The 18,246-nt window shown below is 38.7% G+C and overlaps 1 protein-coding gene across 1 annotated transcript in view; it reads left to right on the top strand.

Annotated features, from left to right (window-relative positions):
• The window catches only part of MCUB (mitochondrial calcium uniporter dominant negative subunit beta), a 69,349-nt gene extending 54,900 nt beyond the window's left edge, over window positions 1-14,449 (top strand). Inside the window, exons 2-8 of the mRNA XM_016140836.2 lie at window positions 4,865-4,928; window positions 5,406-5,576; window positions 8,904-9,008; window positions 10,177-10,337; window positions 12,099-12,302; window positions 12,898-13,014; window positions 14,218-14,449. Of these exons, the coding sequence (XP_015996322.2) occupies window positions 4,865-4,928; window positions 5,406-5,576; window positions 8,904-9,008; window positions 10,177-10,337; window positions 12,099-12,302; window positions 12,898-13,014; window positions 14,218-14,295 (900 nt within the window). The 3' untranslated portion in view covers window positions 14,296-14,449. The remainder of the gene's footprint in view (window positions 1-4,864; window positions 4,929-5,405; window positions 5,577-8,903; window positions 9,009-10,176; window positions 10,338-12,098; window positions 12,303-12,897; window positions 13,015-14,217) is intronic.
• The last annotated feature ends 3,797 nt before the right edge of the window (window positions 14,450-18,246 follow it).

The raw sequence follows: 18,246 nt of genomic DNA, 5'->3' as shown, positions 1-18,246 counted from the left end.
CCAGTGTTCAGAGAATTCAATTTACATATCATTCTTTAACTCCTGCTATTTACAGTTTAAAGACTTTGTTTACCCGTTTCCTTTGATATGGACATACAGTGAGGAAGGGGAAGGGGAAAAGTCCTTAGCCTGAAAGGCATACCGGTGGTCCCGGCCTTTAATCCATAGATTCCTCAAGGTTTTAACCATAGGGAATGAACTAATTTATTTATGTGGGGCTCCACTTAAAGACTCTGTTGTTCCTGTTTCTCCTTCCACAGGTGAGGGGAAATGGGTTGTTAGCAATCCCATCAGAAATCTTCCTTTGTTCAGAACTGCTGGCCTGGCTGCTGGGCTGATCAGCATATTGCAGTCTCCGAATGTAGCTTGATTAACATTTTTATTCTCTTGCCTCCGCCCTACAGTAAAACTTATTGTTCTCATGATTCATAGACCTGCTGCTTTATTCTTAAAAGATCTGACGCTGGCCAGAACCATATGTCCTAAGGCTTAATGATTAAGGGAGTAGACATACAAACGTGGAAGGATGAGAGCAGAAAAGACCAGTCACATTGCCAGCAAATTAGGCAAAGCCAGCTTGAATCAGAGAAGAAGCTGTCTTAAGGAAGTGAAACCTGTGTGCGGTTACACCTTCAGATGTCTCTGCATAATGTCTCAGACATATTTTTGTGTCAAGTAGGGAATCCTATATTGAATTATAGCTTTCTAACTTGGTGCAACCTCAAGGGGAGACCTTGGGGGGTCCTCTCATGCCACCACGCCGCGTTCTCTTTTGTTTCTGGTACGTGGAAATACATACGTTGTTTTTGAACATGGAGCTCAAGGTTCTCTTAGTCTCGAATGGAATCTTGAATGGAAATCGCATCTTTGTTTTATTAATAATAATGTATTTAATCTAAATTGTGACATAGTTCTGGAAGCGACCTGATCTTGTTAATAGGCCCCAGCGTGTGGTTGTTACACACCTTTCTACTAATGACCATCTATCTCCCTTTTACTCGGAAGCTCAAACAGATCTCTCGCATATTGATGTTTCCTCTTCTGTAGTCTTCTAACTGGAGCCCTGGTTCCTTCCTCCCCCCCCCCGCCCCCTACACACCAAACTTGTTCCCTTCTTCTCAACTCATTTCTTCCTGAACCATCCGCCCGTCAGAGATCACAGTAGCTCGTATAGCTGGGAGTCCAACTTGATTCTGAAGGCAAAGCCTGTGCTCTTTCCAGTAGACTCATGACCCACAGGAAGAGGAAATGGCTTTTGAGCTGGACCTCGAGGAGATGACAGGATTTGTTAGGCCAAGTGGATAAAGAAATCACTTTAATGACACCAAGCTCATTTGCCTGGGGCTCAAGTTCCTGCTTCAGGGAACAGTAAGTGATAAAGCTACAGAGGGGAATTGGTAGACATGCACTGGGTTTAGCAGTTTTTTCTATTTTATCTTTATGTTACCTTACAACATAGATGTTATTGCCACCTAATACTTGAGAAAACGGAAGCAGAGAGTGGTCTGTCCTATGACTTATTTTCAATCTCTGAGCTACTAAGTGGCTGAAGACATTCAAGTGCCGTGAAAGCCTCAGAGGATTCACAGGAGCCCAGTTACTCTTAATGTGGTCCTCACACCTGCAATTTCATATAACCTTGGGGCTTATTAAAAATGCAGAATCTCACACCCCCTCTCTGTGGGGTGGAGTCCAGGAGTCTGCATTTTAAGGAAGCCCTCCAGGTGATTGTTAGTCATGTAAACACTTGAGAAAGCCCTGAGAGTTTTCTCTGGCCACCCTGCCTTCTCTCAGCATTTCCTCTTGTCGAGTGGATGCCTCTTAAAATGTAGTAGAGCAGAAACTGCACATTAAATGATAAATACTTTATGATGGGGATTTATTATTATTATTATTGTCAGTATTGAAGAGCCTGACACATAAACTGTCTTTAGCTTTATACAGACTCTAGCATAGAATTTAACTCATATATAAAGATGGTAATATTTAGAGAAAGTCTGGAAGGATACACACCAAACCATTTTTAAAGGAAAAGTCATTCATGACATTTGTTGAAGAAGAGGAGGGTAGACTTTATTCAGGGCACCACAGTAGTGCGGTTTTGCAGTGGGTAAGAGAGATTGGGCTCAACTCCAACAACAACAAGGGAAAGTGGGGATTAATATCTGATAAACCGAGTGGGAGTTTTTGGTGGATGGAAAATGACTAAGAGGGTAGGGGAATTCTTTGCTAACAGGATCCTTGCCGAAGGCAGACGAGGGTGATCAGATGATACCTGGAGTATGGTAGAGGATGAAGAATTTGATCAGGTACCGATGGTGGCGATGCAGGATGGGGTGAATCTCCCTGAGTGGGGACTCAAGCCCTATTCCCAAAAGGGAGGGTCCTTGACTTCATGCAGGAAAGAATTCAATCACAAGCCAGAGTTAAAGACAGAAGCTAAGTTTATTGGAGAAGGAATAATGCTTCACAGACAGAGAACGTGCTCTCATCTCAGAGCCAGATAATGAGACTCCATTTTGTATGTGATGAGTAGTTTCTATGAATTACAGCTTAAAGTTCCTGTTTTCCCTTCACGGCATGGCTATGCAGCGTTAAAGACATGTAGCCTTTGTTCTGTAAATTCCCTGTGGTCTGGCCATGGGAACGAACTTGGAAAGGTTGGGTATGTATTGTGTAGGGTACAGCTTAGAGATTTTGTTTTCCTCTTTTCCTTTCATGGTACGGGTATGCTGCGTTTAAGGGATGGGTGAACAGTTTGTTAGTAATCTCAGCAGGAATCTTCCTTTGTTCTGTAGGTTCCCTGTGGTCTGGCAGCACATTGCAGGCTCTGAGTACAACTTGGTTTAATATTTAGTTAATTCGTGTAGTTCTCATGTCTTCCCTGTGTCAGTGAGGGATTCTGGCTAAACCAACTTGACAAGATTCTTGCTAAAACTGGTCTCTTGGAGAACATGCCCAAAGATGGGGCATAGTGAGGCTTATAGGAGCCTGACCAAAGATTGGTCAAGGAGAGGGTCTTTGTCACCAACAGTGATTACCTCTGGGGAAAGTGGAATTGTAGAGAAGTAAAAGGAGGGGCTTTAACTTTACCTCCCGCATTTTTCTATTTAGCCTTTACACATGGAGAATCATTTATATCATTAAATATTGTAAAAGACGTATATTGGTAGAGAATTAATTTTCAAATGGATCCATTTTTTTTTCAGTTATATGTAACTTTACAGAAAGTAATAGACAATATTGTAATATCCATTATCAAACTTGGAGAACTCTACTACATATATTTATTTATTGAGAGTTGCATCTGTTTTAAGTAATAGGTTTTTTCTCATCTTAGTAGTGAATTATATTTTTAGAAATAAATTTCAAATGAACAATCTTAAGTTAATGTGACAGGTGATGCTTTTTGGAAACTAATTACCTAAGTTATGCTTAACACCAGAAATATGCATTTGAATGTTTTACTTATTAATGAGATTGTTTCGATTTTGAGCATAATGAAACATTATTTGAGTCCATGCCATTTTATTTTTTATAGCAGTGAAAACATTTTTAACTATTATTTAAATTTAATAATATACCCTCACATAAATGAAAACTTAAAAAAATGCAATTTATAAAAGAATTCTTCATTGCATAATTACTGGCAAGTTTTTTTTTGTTAATAAACTACTATAAGGTGATGCATTAAAAAGGCTGGATCAGTATGAAACAGCTACCGTGGTGACTCTGGTACTAACTCTTCTGGCACAATGAGTTCCAGATACCTGCGAACCAGCTCTTCAGCAGCCTTTCCTTCTGCCACCCCAGTTCTGTCTGTTCGCACACCGACTGCGCCATGATGTCACTTGGCCTTTGGTATTAAGCGCCAATACAACTGTAGTTACAGACACCAGTGACAGGCAGCCGTTCAGATGTTCTGCACCCAGCAGAGGAGCCCTAGACCATGTGCAGACCCTTGTCGGGCTCAGGGCGAGGGCGAAGATAATGAAAACCTTGAGACTTGTTAGAAAAGTTATAATGAAGTCTGTTTGCATGTTAAACACTTAAACCACTCAATCTGTGGTTTCTAAAGTGGTAGCAAAGAGAGACTAAGACAGACCTTTTCATGAAAAGTAGAAAAAATAAGCAGAATGCCCTAGAGAAACCAGAAAACCATCTAGCAGAACTTCCTGCAGTGATGGAAATGTTCTCTTCCTATGCCGTCTAATACGGTGTAGCTAGCACTCAGCTCAGGGAGCTGTGGAGGTTTTAAAATCTGTCAAAGGTGACTCTGAGAAACTGAATTTTGAGCGTTATTTAATTTTAATTAATTTAAATTTAAATGGCCACCTGCGGCCAGTGACGACCATACTGGACAACACAGACTAGCAGAGCAATGTTTATCAAAGTTTAACATGCACGAGGATCACCTGGGCATCTTGTTAAAATGCATTTTCAAGTTCAGTCCATCCCGGATGGGTCTGCGATTCTGCATCTCTAATCAACTCCTAGGCATGCCGATGCTTCCGGTTCAGGGCCCGTACTTTGAGAGGCAAATATCCAGAATATGCTATATCCATTTATGTTAGATGATCACCTAAAAGGGAGAACCCGATTTTAAAATTCTCCCAGACCTCTCGGATTTTCAGGAGTTCTCACACCTCGGCTTGAGAACCCTGTCCTGACGGCACCGCTGCAGCTTGCTGGCGTGCAGCCAGAAAGGTTTGGCGAGCTGCTCTGAGGGCTTACCTGGATGCCTACGGGAACCTGAATTTTTCATTGCGCTTGTTGCTATATAAGGTTAAAAGGAATCTTCAGGTAAAGATACTTATTTTAACTTTATCCCTTTTTCTGAAAGAAAAACTAATCTTTCTTGCAGGTTTTGTGTGGAAATCTGAAATACTATCAATCACATCTTTATAGTACAGTGGCGCCACCTGATGGTAAGCTTTCTTAGCACTTCTTTGGTTCCTATGCTAATTTATTTCCATTCTTCCAAACGAGGTGAGAAATGTGAGTTTTGAGCAAAACAGACTTTTCTTGCATTTCCCCTACACCTGGCTCTGTTCAATTCCTCCCTTTCTGTTCCTATAATATTTCAGATGCCTTTTGGCAAACTCCCGCCCAGCAATCAGTAATTATAGATGAATTAGAAGCAGTTTTTGCCCTTAAGAGCTTAACTCTTGACCTAGGAAGACTCTAAGATAATTATAATAAAGTGTGATACATGCTATAACAAACATCATAGAATGGTAGGGAAATAAGTAAACTGTTGTATGACGAAGGCACCATATAAGAGCCATGCAAATGATTACAGATTTATGAATTTCATGTTTAAGCACTTCTTTTAGAATTTTTGTATTTTAAAGTTATTTTTATAAAGTAAAATTTATCCATTTCTATATTCTTTTTCTTAACAGAAATAACGATTAGTTACAAACATGGCCTTCCTTTGATAACACTTACTTTGCCATCCAGAAAAGAGCGCTGTCAGTTTGTAGTCAAACCAATGTTATCAACAGTTGGTTCCTTCCTTCAGGACCTACAAAATGAAGATAAAGGTGTCAAATCAGCAGCCATCTTCACAGCAGGTATATATTTTGTTCAACTCTTGTCTTTTTCTCTTTTTCTGAACCTTTGGTTATTTAATTTTTTGGAAAGAAGTTGATTCTTTAATACTTTATATAATAAACAGTTTCTCTTTACTGAGTACTTCATTTTTATAATCAGTAATATATAAAAAGTTAACTGGTGAATAAAAATGGAATAAATTTTATTAGTCCATTAAGTTTCAGTTTTATTTCATAAACTTAGCCTGAAAACTTTTCAATGAGAAAAATCTTAATGACACAGTCATTAATGTGTAATTTTCAGCAAAATTTGAATAATTAAGTGAATGAAGTTTCAGTGATTAAAATAGCCAGTGAGTAATTAAAGTATACAAACAGTGCATTTATCTTGGTTATAAGACAATTGCAGTCTATATGTTTTTTGACAGAATTGGTTCTCCTCAGGAAGAATGTATGTATATTTTTTAATACGAGCACATGCGGTTAATCATTTAGACATTTTAAATTTAGAATATAGCTTTTATGTCCTTGTTGTCTGAAATGGTCTTGGACTTACTGCTCCTAAAATAGAATAAATGATTGTTTACCCAAGCTCAACATACAGAGGCTACAACGGATAGGTGAATGAATAAATTTGCATTGTTATTTTACGGTACTATTCGATGATTAACATACTTATTTTAAAGTTAGATACTGTTGCAGTTTTGAAAAGGAAATACTCATTCTTTTTCTCTATCCAAGTTCAGAGCTAATAAAGGGTAGATATAGAAGTTGGAAAAATGGAGAGCAAAGAATTTATTTACTCAACAAATATTTATTGAATGCCTAACATATGCCAGGTACTGTTCTAGTTGCTAGAGGTAGAGCAAAGAACAAGAGATAAAAACTCGAGGTGTTATGGAGGGTACATTTTAAAAGGAGAAAGAAACAAGGTAAAGAAATAAAATATATAAAATATTAGATAATAAGTGTTACGGAGAAAAATAAAGCAGAGTGAGGGGGGGAGAATGTGTGAGTTGTGGGGGGAGGTGCTCCCTAAAGTCACACTTGAGTGGTGACCTGGAAGAGGTGAGAGAGCTCTGTAGATGGCTGAAGACTTCTCCAGGCAGAGGCCCTGAGGTGGGAGACAGCTCTCTGGCTGCAAAAGAGGGAGCTGGGTGGAAGTAGAGGTGAGTGGCAGATTGGGGAAAGCCTCGTAGGTTATTGTGAGGGCTTTATACTTAACTGGAAGGGGAGCTTTCTTCCTGATAAAACCAGAATCAGAGAATAGAGTTCTTTAGTCATGTGGCCACAATCGCCTAATTCTCCATCTAGTTCTAATGAACTAGACACATTCCTCCCACTCACAGGAGCAGTGAACACCCGTGGGCCTTCCCCACAGGGCCAGGGCCTACGCTCCTAAGCTTCTAGGAGCAGGTGGATGCAAACCTTGAGCGCAGTACTTGCCTGGTAGGTAGTGTGTACTCAATACATACTTGTGAAATGAATGAAATAAGAGAGGTTAAAGCAATGATGGATGTGTACCCTGCTTATTTCTAAAAATTGAGTAACTTTGAAACATAAAGCCCAAATAAAAACACTTGAAATGTTAGAGAAAGAGGGCTGTTAGACCAAGTGAAAACACTTTATTGGGGTTTAAATGAATACTTGCCCAAGGATACGTGAAAAATTCAACAGGGTATCATTAGCTCTCCTCCAAAGGGATTCACGTCAATCCTTTGCTGTTTCTACATTAGTATGAAAGATAATGTAGTACTTCAACTGAGAAATCATACGCAGTTGTTTCTATAGTAATATTTTAAGGGCCTGGTTTGAAGTCATTTAAATGTAAATTTTTAAATGATTCTTGCTAAGTCAGATAAAATGATTCGTGTGTTGCCGATCTTTTTAAAATGAGGCTCTGTGGGTGGAATTTGCCTGCATTTAATTTGGGCATGAAAAGAGTATTCTAAGCTTGTCACAGTTTTGCCCATAGTGTGGGTTGAATTATTTGGCAGTTATAGGGAAAATGATCTCACCCCAACTGATGAACAGGAACCCAAACAGCCAAATTCTAGAAACAGACTCAGGTGCAGACTTGACTGACTGCCTCTGGAACAAGAGAACTACAAAGAGCCTGACAGGAGGCAGGCAACCAGGGCGTCCTGATTTTACTAGCAGTATTCCTGTCATCGCACATATTAATACAGCTGAAATAGCTCTGGTCGATTATAGCCAAGCAAATGGCAGGCCAGGAGAACATTCTCATCCTGGACTTCATAACACGTAGTTATAAGGGGACTGTTCTGAAGGAGTAATGGTAGAGAAACTCATACCCAGAGCCAGTTGTTTGCATATCGTTCAGTGAGTTTGTTTTCTTTCTTAACACCTGGGCTACATTAAGTTTAGGTCAAAGGTGTAATAACACTAACTAGGCTATATGAGAAGCTGTGCAAAGCATGCCGAGGTTAAAATTTTCCGAGAGTTTTTTTCTGAAGTGTTTTTATGATATTTGTAATTACTGTTAGAATCTCTCTTACTTCTCCCCCCACCCCTACCCCCACCCCTAACCCTGCCCCAAATAAACCACGGAGATGCAAATTTACTCCTTAGGTTTAATTATGTCTATTACTGTCCCTGCCACCTACCTCCACCTTTCATCAGCTTTTCATGTTTCCCAAGCTAGAAAAGCAGGGGGTCCTGTGTGTGTGATGGTTTGTTGTGCCGTTTGGCCACCAGGTTCCAGCTAACAGATCACACACCTCTAATAATTTAAAACAAGAGCAAGGCAGGCTTTTGAAAATGTTCCTACCTCTGTGCCTGAACATACCAGTCGGGCTTGGCCGTAAGCGACAGAGACGGACTCCAGCAAGGGGTGTGTTAGCAGACTCTTGAGATTGTGACTGATGGAAAGTCAGGCTCAGAAGAGGGCAGGAACCGGGGGGAGGACACCTCACAGACCAGGTGGCCCCAGAACAGCCTCATGAGCTCTGCTGTGACACCCCCTACCCCACAACTGCCACCTCAACTGCTCTAGCCTTGCTGTGAAGAGTTCCCACTTGTACTGAATCTTTGCATGACTGTCTGAAGATACAGTCTCACCAGGGACATCAGTCTGGATCTCAGCCTAGCTGACAGAGGGAGGGAGAGGAAGCACCTGCCTGCTCTGCTTGGTCCAGTGGAATGGATAATAGAACAACAAGGGAGGACCCCTCCTAATGGGAATAGCATTGAGCATGGGGAGCCCCACAAATGGCAGATGTCCACTACCGTATTGTAATGACCGGGGTTAGTGTTTCTCTATATGTTGGGAAATGGTTCTTACTGTTCTAAAACAAGGGCATATTTTTGCATTGTTTTCTTTTTCAGATGGCAGTGAGATTGCAGGTTCAACCTTGATGGAAATTTTGCTAATGAATGATTTTAAACTTGTCATTAATAAAGTAACCTATGATGTACGGTGCCCCAAGAAAGGTAAGAAACACAGCTGTGCAACTCTCTTTGTGTTTCCCGTTAGCTATGGGGCACATATGGGGAGAAGCCTTGTCTTAATCTTTCCAAATAACCGAAAGACCAAGAAGGCTTTGGAGAAGCATGTCAAACTTTTCTAGCAGGAGTGTAAGTGATCATTAGAAGTTGCCTAGCAGGGCTTTTAGTTTCGGATATTCTTTTTAGACTTTTAATATTTCGCTTTAGGAACTCGAATGCTTAATCTGACATTATTGGGTTAAGAAGTGGGCCTGGAAATCATGAACTCAAGTGTGTTTCGTTGTACAGTTCTTAACTCTTTTTTAAATAGACTTTCTTTTTTAGAGTAGTTCTAGGTTCATAGCAAGATTGAACAAGATGAATGTTGACACATCATCATCACTCGAAGTCCGTTGTTGACATTAGGGCTCCCTCTTGACGTTGCACGTTTTATAAGTTTTGACAAATGGTAATGACATTTGTTCACTACTGGTAGTATCATACAGAATGCTTTCACTGACCAAAAACCCTCAGTATTCTGCTTATTCATTTCTCCCCCGCCCCTAACCCAAGGCAACCACTGATTTTTTTACTGTCTCCATAGTTTTGCCTTTCCAGAACATTTTACAGTTGGAACCATACAATATGTAGCCTTTTCAGATTGGCCTCCCTAACTTAGTAGTATGCATTTAACTTTTCTCCAAGTTTTTTCATGGCTTGATAGCACATTTCTTTTTAGTGCTAAATAATATTCTGTTGTCTGGATGTATCACAGTTTTTTTCATTCATTCACCAACTGAGGGGCCTCTTGGACATTTCCAAGTTTTTACAATTATGAATAAAGTGGTTATAAATATGTGTGCAGGTTTTTGTGTGGACATAGTTTTCAGTTCGTTTGGGTCAATACCAAGAAGCATGATTGCTGGCTGGATCGTAAGGTAAGAGTATGTTTAGTTTTGTAAGAAACTGGCCAACTTTCTTCCAAAGTGGCTGTACCATTTTGCATTCACATAAGCAGTGAATGATAGTTACTTTTGCTCTACATTCTCATCAGCGTTTTGGATTTTGTCCCTTCTAATATGTAGTGTAGTCATATCTCATTGTTTTTTTAAATTTTGAATTGTGTCTATTGACATGTAATGACTGCTTATGTTTCCCTTGTGTCTTTTGTCAGAACAACTGAATAGTGAGCACACTACTGAGATGGAAAACATGAAATCCTTGGTTCATAGACTGTTTACAGCCTTGCATTTAGAAGAGTTTCAGAAAAAGAGGGAGCACCAGTTACTGGAGAAAATCGATCACCTGAAGGGACAGCTGCAGCCCCTTGAAGAGGTTTGAAAATAACAATTGAGTCTGTTTGAAAATAACACCCAATATTTATTGAGCGCTCCCCACATGAGCATTTTTCTGAATGCTTTGCATATGCGTATTTTCTTTAATCCTCATAAGAAGCCACGAATTTGGTACTGTTATCTTTCCCTTTCTTCAGATGGGGAAACTGAGACAGTAAAGAAACATAGATAACACGTGGTAGAGCTAAAACACGAACTCTGCTGGTCTGACCCTGCAGCTGCCATCTTAAACTCTGCGCTCTGCTCCGTTTCCATGGATGGGCTGTACTGTCTCTGTAAATGAGTGTAATGCGAGCCGGGGTGCACCAGGTGCAGTACGACCACAGTTTCCTTTTTAGTGAATAGGCCCATGGCCCCAGCTCTGCTTAACAGAACTGCCGCTGGAAAGTTAGGGAAACCTTCCTAACATTTGAAGTTAATCAGTGGTAGAGAAAAAAGTAACTTTTGGGGGGCGGGGTGGGGCAGGAGTCTGTTTGTTCTAATTTACGGGAAAAAAACTACATCTTTTCAATTTGTGATCCCACTTGTGATTTTTAAATATGAGTAGGTGTATGTGTATCTTTGTTTATGAATAGAAAGTTTCTGGAGATAAAAGAAATTTTTAATATTGATTGCTTCCTAGGATACCTAGGGGATGACAGAGAGAGGAACTTTTTTATATTATTTGTTGGGCTGTCTACCTACATTTTTACTTTACTTTTTAAAAAGTTGGTGATGTTTTTACTTGTATAAGATTTAAGAAACTTAAAAGGTGGCCAATGGAAAGTTTTCCTCCTGCGGCTCTCATAGTACCATATCCCCACACCTGTGAACCATTTCAGATTTTCTTTATGTACAAATACAAACATTATTTTTTTCTCTTTATCAGAAAATGGCACGGGCTATTACACACTATTCTCACCTTTTTTCACTAACAGTATACAGGTGCACCTTATTTTATTTCTCTTCACTTTATTGTACTTCACAGATATTGCATCTTTTGCAAATTGAAAGTAAGACCCTCCACCAGCAAAAAGATTATGACTTGCTGAAGGCTTAGAGGATTGTTAGCATTTTTTAGCAATAAATAAAGTATTTTTTAATTAACGTATGTACATCATTTTTTTTTTTTTAGACATAAAGCTATACGATATACTTGATATACTACAGGATAGTGTAAACAACTTTTATATGCACTGGGAAACCAAAAAATTTGTGTGACTCTTTATTATAATATTCACTTTATTGTGGTGATCTGGAACTGAATCTGCAATATCTCTGAGGTTTGCCTGTATCCTGGAAAGTTTCCCATATTGGTACATGGAGAGCCTTCTACATTACAGCTGCATAGCAGCTTGAGGGACATGTGGATAATTTTGGGTATTTTGCTGTTAAAAATGACTCTATCATGGATCATGTGGCAAGAGCACCTGTAGGATGAATTCTCTGAAGTGAAATTGCTGGATTAAAGAAAATAGGCATGTGATTTTATGTGGGTTTCAGAGGATGACTTCTGAGTGTTTTATTGTATACCCTTTCATACTATTTGAAAATTTTTCCACAAAAAATTTTTCTACAATTTAAAAAAACCATTTGCTAATGAACTGATTTGGAAATAGGTGATCACTCATTAATGTACATGTTTTATAAATTCTGTTTTTTCCCCCTATAAATCAGACCTCTTTAAACTAATGCAGATGTGCGTTACTTTTGTTTTTTTTCTTCTTGTAAACTGAGCTAACAGTCTTTTTTTTTTTCTCAGATGAAAGCCAGAATCGAAGCCCGCTCAGAAGCCCAAACCGGTGGACTCCTGTGGGCTGGCTTAGCCCTCCTGTCCATTCAGGGTGGGGCACTGGCTTGGTTCACGTGGTGGGTGTACTCCTGGGATATCATGGAACCAGTGACGTACTTCATCACATTTGCAAACTCCATGGTCTTTTTTGCATACTTCATAGTCACTCGACAGGTGAGTAGTTTGTTAGGAAAATGATAAGTTAGAACATCTTCTGCAAATAATTCCTTATCCAAGTCAAATAATGAGCAATAAAGCCTTTTTATTTACTGAATACTGTTTTTTGGGTTTCTGATAAATTTTATTGTTGTTTTTCATAAGGATGAAGGTTTGTGTACAGCACAGAGAAACTATACATAACCTCTACAGAGAAACAAATAGTACAACTCACAAATTGGAGGCACTGAGATAAACACATCAAGTTTGTGTTTTCTGGGCGCTCATTTATAAATAAAATTGAATTTGTATTGCAAAACACCCAGTAACTTCAGCTTTATCTCATACATTATTTTGCCAAAAACCTCCATTTCCTCTTTTCTCCCTTCTGTCCCAGTATGTGTGATTTCTTTTCCTAGCTCACTTGCTTTTGAAATGAGCAGCTGATCTCAACTGAGACAAAATGTTTTCCTTGTGGTGCCTTATGCTTGCTCCGATGGCCACTGCAAATATTTCACTCGTCTGCCTTCCGTTGCTTTGGTATAGCTAAGGCTCATTCTTGTGGAGGCATTATGTTCATGTAAAACATGTTCTTTTCTTCCCCCTTTTTTAGGATTATACGTACTCAGCAATTAAGACGAGGCAATTTCTTCACTACTTTCATAAGAGATCAAAGCAACAGCATTTCGATGTGGTGCAATACAACAAGTTAAAAGAAGATCATGCTAAGGTACTTTATTGCAAATGCAGCATCTTACAGGTGGTCTTTTTTGGAGCCAGAACTTAGCTCAGAGAAATACAATTGGTGGCTCATCCTCACAGATCAAATCTCCCATGTTTGTGGTTTTGTTCAGTGCAAGAGTTGACTTGTCTGATACTAATTCCATACCCTATAGGTTTATTGTCTTCTGTATTCAACATGCAGATAGCTTTAACTGTGCATTTGAAAGTGTCTTAAATGACTTTGAGATAGTAAAATAATAGTTTTCAATAGAAATCTATTTCTAAGCAAGTACATGTTTTTAAAGAAAATAGTTCAATATCAAGCTCATTTTCTGATTTGTAACTATTAAAGACATAAAAGAAATTAGTATTTTAGGAAGGTTAACACTATGATAAAGATTTTTAAGCTTTCTAAAGGAATTTGCAAGTTTCTTTTCTTTATAAATAGAAAAATCAATATGGTAGTCTTCTTTTAATCTTCTCCATCTTTCAGATGAGAAAATGGAGGTGTTTAATGTAACTTGTCTAGGTATACACTGTTAGAAAGTGGGAAACCAGAGTATGAACCCACAAGTTTGTCAGGAGCCTATAGTGTTCTCTTGCTCAATGCATGCTCACTTAATAGCCCGTAATTATCATATCTTTTGTTATCTGTACCTTCTAAACTACCCATTCCTCAAACTTAAAGAGAAAATACTGCTAAAATTAAATTTGTAACCCAAAAATTAGAGTTAAAGGGCCTTAATTTTTTTTTTTAATTTTCTATAGTCACTACTTAGAAAAAATATAATGATGCTTTTTTTAAAAAAATTAGTGGATAATTTTCATTTGAATGATCCAGTTCGAGAAGGCTAAGGAACATTCTTCCAATAAGTTTATAGCCTAAGCTTTAAGACTTAAAGTAGCACTCAATATAGCATTTTCTTAAGGTAATAAAGTTGAGGAAAAAAGGGACGCTGACAGAGACGTGTTTAAAAAAAAAAAAATCAACTGGGAAAACCTTTACAAAGGGGAAAACCAACATAACAAGAACTATAAGGATGTATTAGAAACCTTAAACTCATTTTTAACAAAGGATCCATATTAAATAAAATATCATCGGCATTTATCACTAGTAGTTTAGTGTACATATCGACCTAAGGAAAAATGTCCTCTCCGGCAGCCATACTGGTGCTCTCTGCTCAGGGACTTTTCTTTCTCTCGTTGACAGGCTAAAGAATCCCTGAGCCAGGTACGCCGCTCTCTCTATTTGCCAGCGCACATAGAAGAACTCAATGAGAAGAATTAATCTTACATTTTTAAATGTCATTGAATTTTTCCATTAGGTATTGATTTTGCAAAATAGAAACTGGAACTTTTTGAGTCTCATAGTTCATTTGAATTTGACTGTTTCACTCTTTTGTTAATAAAAAAAATATGTGCTTGCAAAAGTTCTTACTTCAGATTTTTGGTTTGTGGAGTTTCATGACTTGTTGAGGTTTAATGTTGGAAGGAGCTTGGATGCATCCATCAAAATCAAAGTGGCTTCTGCTATATTTGGCACTTAATGCTGAGAATCCTCATCAGCTCGTCCTGTGTTCATTCCCTGAGCAGAGATGAAATGGCCCGTGTGCTTGGCATTCACTCTTGTTGTTAGACTTCCTTTAGAATCATCTTCTCACTCATTTATTTAAAAAGATTTTTTTATTGTCAACATACAATAGTATATTAATTTCAGGTATACAACATCGTCATTCAATATCTTATGACTATATCTTATGAATCGATCACCACAATAAGTCTAGTAACCATTTGTCACTGTAACTGTACATTAATTTCTTTTTAAATACATAGTAGTTGGAAGATTTTATCATTAAATATAGCCAAAATTATTATAAAATGTCATTTGAGATGTTTCATCTTAATTAATCTTTATGGAAGTAGATATTATTTATCATATGTTGTCAAATACTGTTCTAGGCACTTTACATATATGTTATCTGTAATCCTATAATCCTATGAGGTAGATATATTTTAATCTCGATTTAATAATAAGGATACTGAGGCTTAGAGAGGTTAATCTGCCCGAGTGCACATAGCTAGAAGATTTAAGCATCTACACATAGTAAGTCATAAATTTTTGTAAATTTACAACTAATGGTATTTAGTCTATTATCCAAGATTTTACTGTTTCTGTGTTTGGCAAGGGTAATGATGACACCAAGATATCAAAGATTTGCTTAAAACAAACAAACAAAAATTCTCCAGTGATTTCAGGGTATATCTTTCAGTCAAATCGGATTCAGACTTCCCACACCTTCAGCAGAGCAACACGCAGTGATCACTTGCTATTTGTATCAGTGTCTCTGAAACACGGAGATTATGAAATAGCAATATATTGGTGTTTTATAACTAACAATATGTACTAATATGTTTTTGTAATGAATATCACCAGTTTAAGTATTATGACAACTGAAAAGGGTTTCCAGACCCAATTCCAGTGTGTGTGTGTGTGTGTGTGTGTGTGTGTGTGTGTACGCTTGCTTCCCCACATCAAAAAGCAATTCTCAGAAGTTAGCAGAGTATCTGAAAATTCAATTCAGTTCTGACACTATCTACCTGGGATAGAATGCGATTCCACAGGTAAAGGGCTGAGTCCCACAAGACTGCCTTCCACTTTGGGTATCGGTTACAAGCCCAGGTTGTCACCTGTGTTTCTGACCAACTAGCTATAAACTAGATTCCTGTGAACCATTCCCCAAATTAGATTAATTTGCTAGAGCAGCTCATAGAACTCAGGAAAACCCAAATATTCACTCAATTACTGATGTGTTACAAAAGATATTAAAAGGATACGAATCAAGAGCCAGATGAAGAGATACATAGGGCGAAGTGCCAGCAGAGGAGTTCTGCCCTCGTGAAGTCTGAGGCCCAGCATCGTGGCCCATGAAAGTTTTGGCTCTACAACATAGAACCTCTCTCAAAAAGCTCAAAAAGCGAACTAGCGGTCCTCCTGGGTTTTTATGGAGGCTCCATTACAAAGCCATGATTGACTTAAGTCATTGGCCATTGGTGATTGAGCTCCAGCCCCTCTCCCCTTCTAGGAGGGCTGAAAAGGGTGAGACTGAAAGTTTCAAATCTCTAATCACACAGTTGGTTCTCCCGGCAACTAGCCCCCACCCTTGGTCCAAAAGTCATCTCAGTAACACAACAAAAGACACCTTTATCACTGTCTGCACTTAGGAAATTCCAAGGGTTCTGGGGGCTGTGAGGATGAAGACCAAATGTAAAGCGCAATATAGTAGTAGTAAGCCCCAGGATGCCTTCTGCCTTGAAGAAACTCTATTCCCAGTTCGAAAAGGTGGACCTTGCCTTTTGGGCGGAATTGAGAGAGGAAGGGCTTTTCAGTGAGGTAAAATGTAACATGGTGCGAGGAGTCCCTAAGCAGGTCTTGGGTGTATTGGTGGGATATTTCTCTAACCAAAGCAGAGGGCATGCAGTGTAACGTAGATTTCTTGAAACAAAGTGGAACTGGGAGGATGAGGTCAGGTAGTGGAAGCAGGATTCTGGGTTTAACATAGAAAAACATTAGAATAAATCCGGTGTGGGATAGAAAGTGTGTAGAAAGTGTGTGGGCTTCGTTGTTAGGCAGGTTCTTCCACTTACTAGCTGGAGATGGTGGGCATTTAACCCGACCCCTCATTAAAACAATTACAATACTGTTACCGTTGGGGGCAATCTAAAAGTTGCTGCCCCAGTGGTACTGGGGGGGCTTTGGTCCTTTCCACTGACACAGTAAATATTATAGATCAGCGAAGTTTAGGAAAAGTAAGATTTATCGAAGTATGTTTCAAGAGAGAAACAGGCTACACTAGAGAGGGCTGTAGCCCTGTAGAGGTAGGGAGGTCTGTCTGATAGCTAGGCTGTGATGGGTGGTTACAAGGGTGGTGCTAGCTGATTGATGTGAGAGGTCATTTTGATTGTCACTTGGCTGTTAAATAACCTGTCAGATGTGCATTACCTTCCCAGAATTGTCTGTTGTAATTAGGTTTATGAACTTCTGGGCTTATATATGACATTATGATGGTATAATGAGGCTGAGGTGAAAAGGTCAGAGTACTCCCATACGAGCTTTTGTGGCTGGCCTAGATTGGTTGTTATGCTATGGTCATTTATTTCCTTGTCTTCCAGGTATAGGGGTATTATTTTTAAAGTGAGGTTTGGTTGTTTATTTTTTTCCTTTTCCTGGGAGGCTTAGGGGCGGCCTTTTGGGTTGGGCCATCAGTGTTGTCGTTTCTGTGGTTACAGAGCTGGGCCTTTGCTGCCCTTGTGCTCATGGCTGCCTAACTACCTAACAATACCATTGACCTTAATGAAAATAAAGTACTTTGAACATGCCTAACCTAAGGCAGATACTCTACAAATGTCACACCTAAATGTAAATTTCAGAACAGGGATCGTTTGGTTTGTTCACTGATATATCCATCCCAGTGCCAAGAATAATGCCTGGCCCATACTAGGTACCCAAGAAAAGGTCCATGGCATTTTCGGGCATAGAGCTGGGGAAAGAATCTAGACTAGGAAAGTGGACAAGATAGCTTCTAAATTCTTGCAAACAGTCTAAAGGAAAATCCAGGAAGATGGGCAGGAATTGGCAAAGTAATACTTGTACCTATTTTTGTAAACAGTTTTATTGAAACATAACAATGCTCATTTATGTATTGCCTGTGGCTGGTTTTCCACTGTAGCAGCAGAGTTGACTAGTTGCAATAGTCAGGCTTGCAAAGCCTGACATAATTACTCTCTGGCTCTTTATGGAAAAATTTTGCTGACCCCTGAACAAGAATGTGAAAGACGGTTATCAAAGGATACTTATATATGTTTTTAGGGCTTCAGAAAACTAGTCATGTGAAAAATGAATTAATTCTTAGTAAAGATAGCTTCTTTTGATTTCTATCTTCCCACTTTACTAAGTAAAATAAGAAGTATAATTCTTTTTCTTCAAAGAAGGAGCTGTGGGTAAGTCACATTGTACTTTATGGCAGGTGACTGATTTCTGAGTACTGAGAGGACAATAGCTGTGATAATAGGCAGGACACTCTGACCTTTTTAATATTTAAAATGTGGTTTCTCTAAATGACACATGTCATTTATTTTAAAACTTTCTAAGTCAATTATTTAAAAACATAAACAGTATATGATCTTTCTACTCACATTCCAAGTTGTACGTCTGAAAGGATTGGAAAGAAAATTAAAGGAA

The sequence above is a fragment of the Rousettus aegyptiacus genome, unplaced genomic scaffold (assembly GCF_014176215.1).
Source record: "Rousettus aegyptiacus isolate mRouAeg1 unplaced genomic scaffold, mRouAeg1.p scaffold_m13_p_10, whole genome shotgun sequence".
NCBI lineage: Eukaryota > Metazoa > Chordata > Mammalia > Chiroptera > Pteropodidae > Rousettus > Rousettus aegyptiacus.
This window is presented reverse-complemented; position numbering and strand designations above follow the sequence as displayed.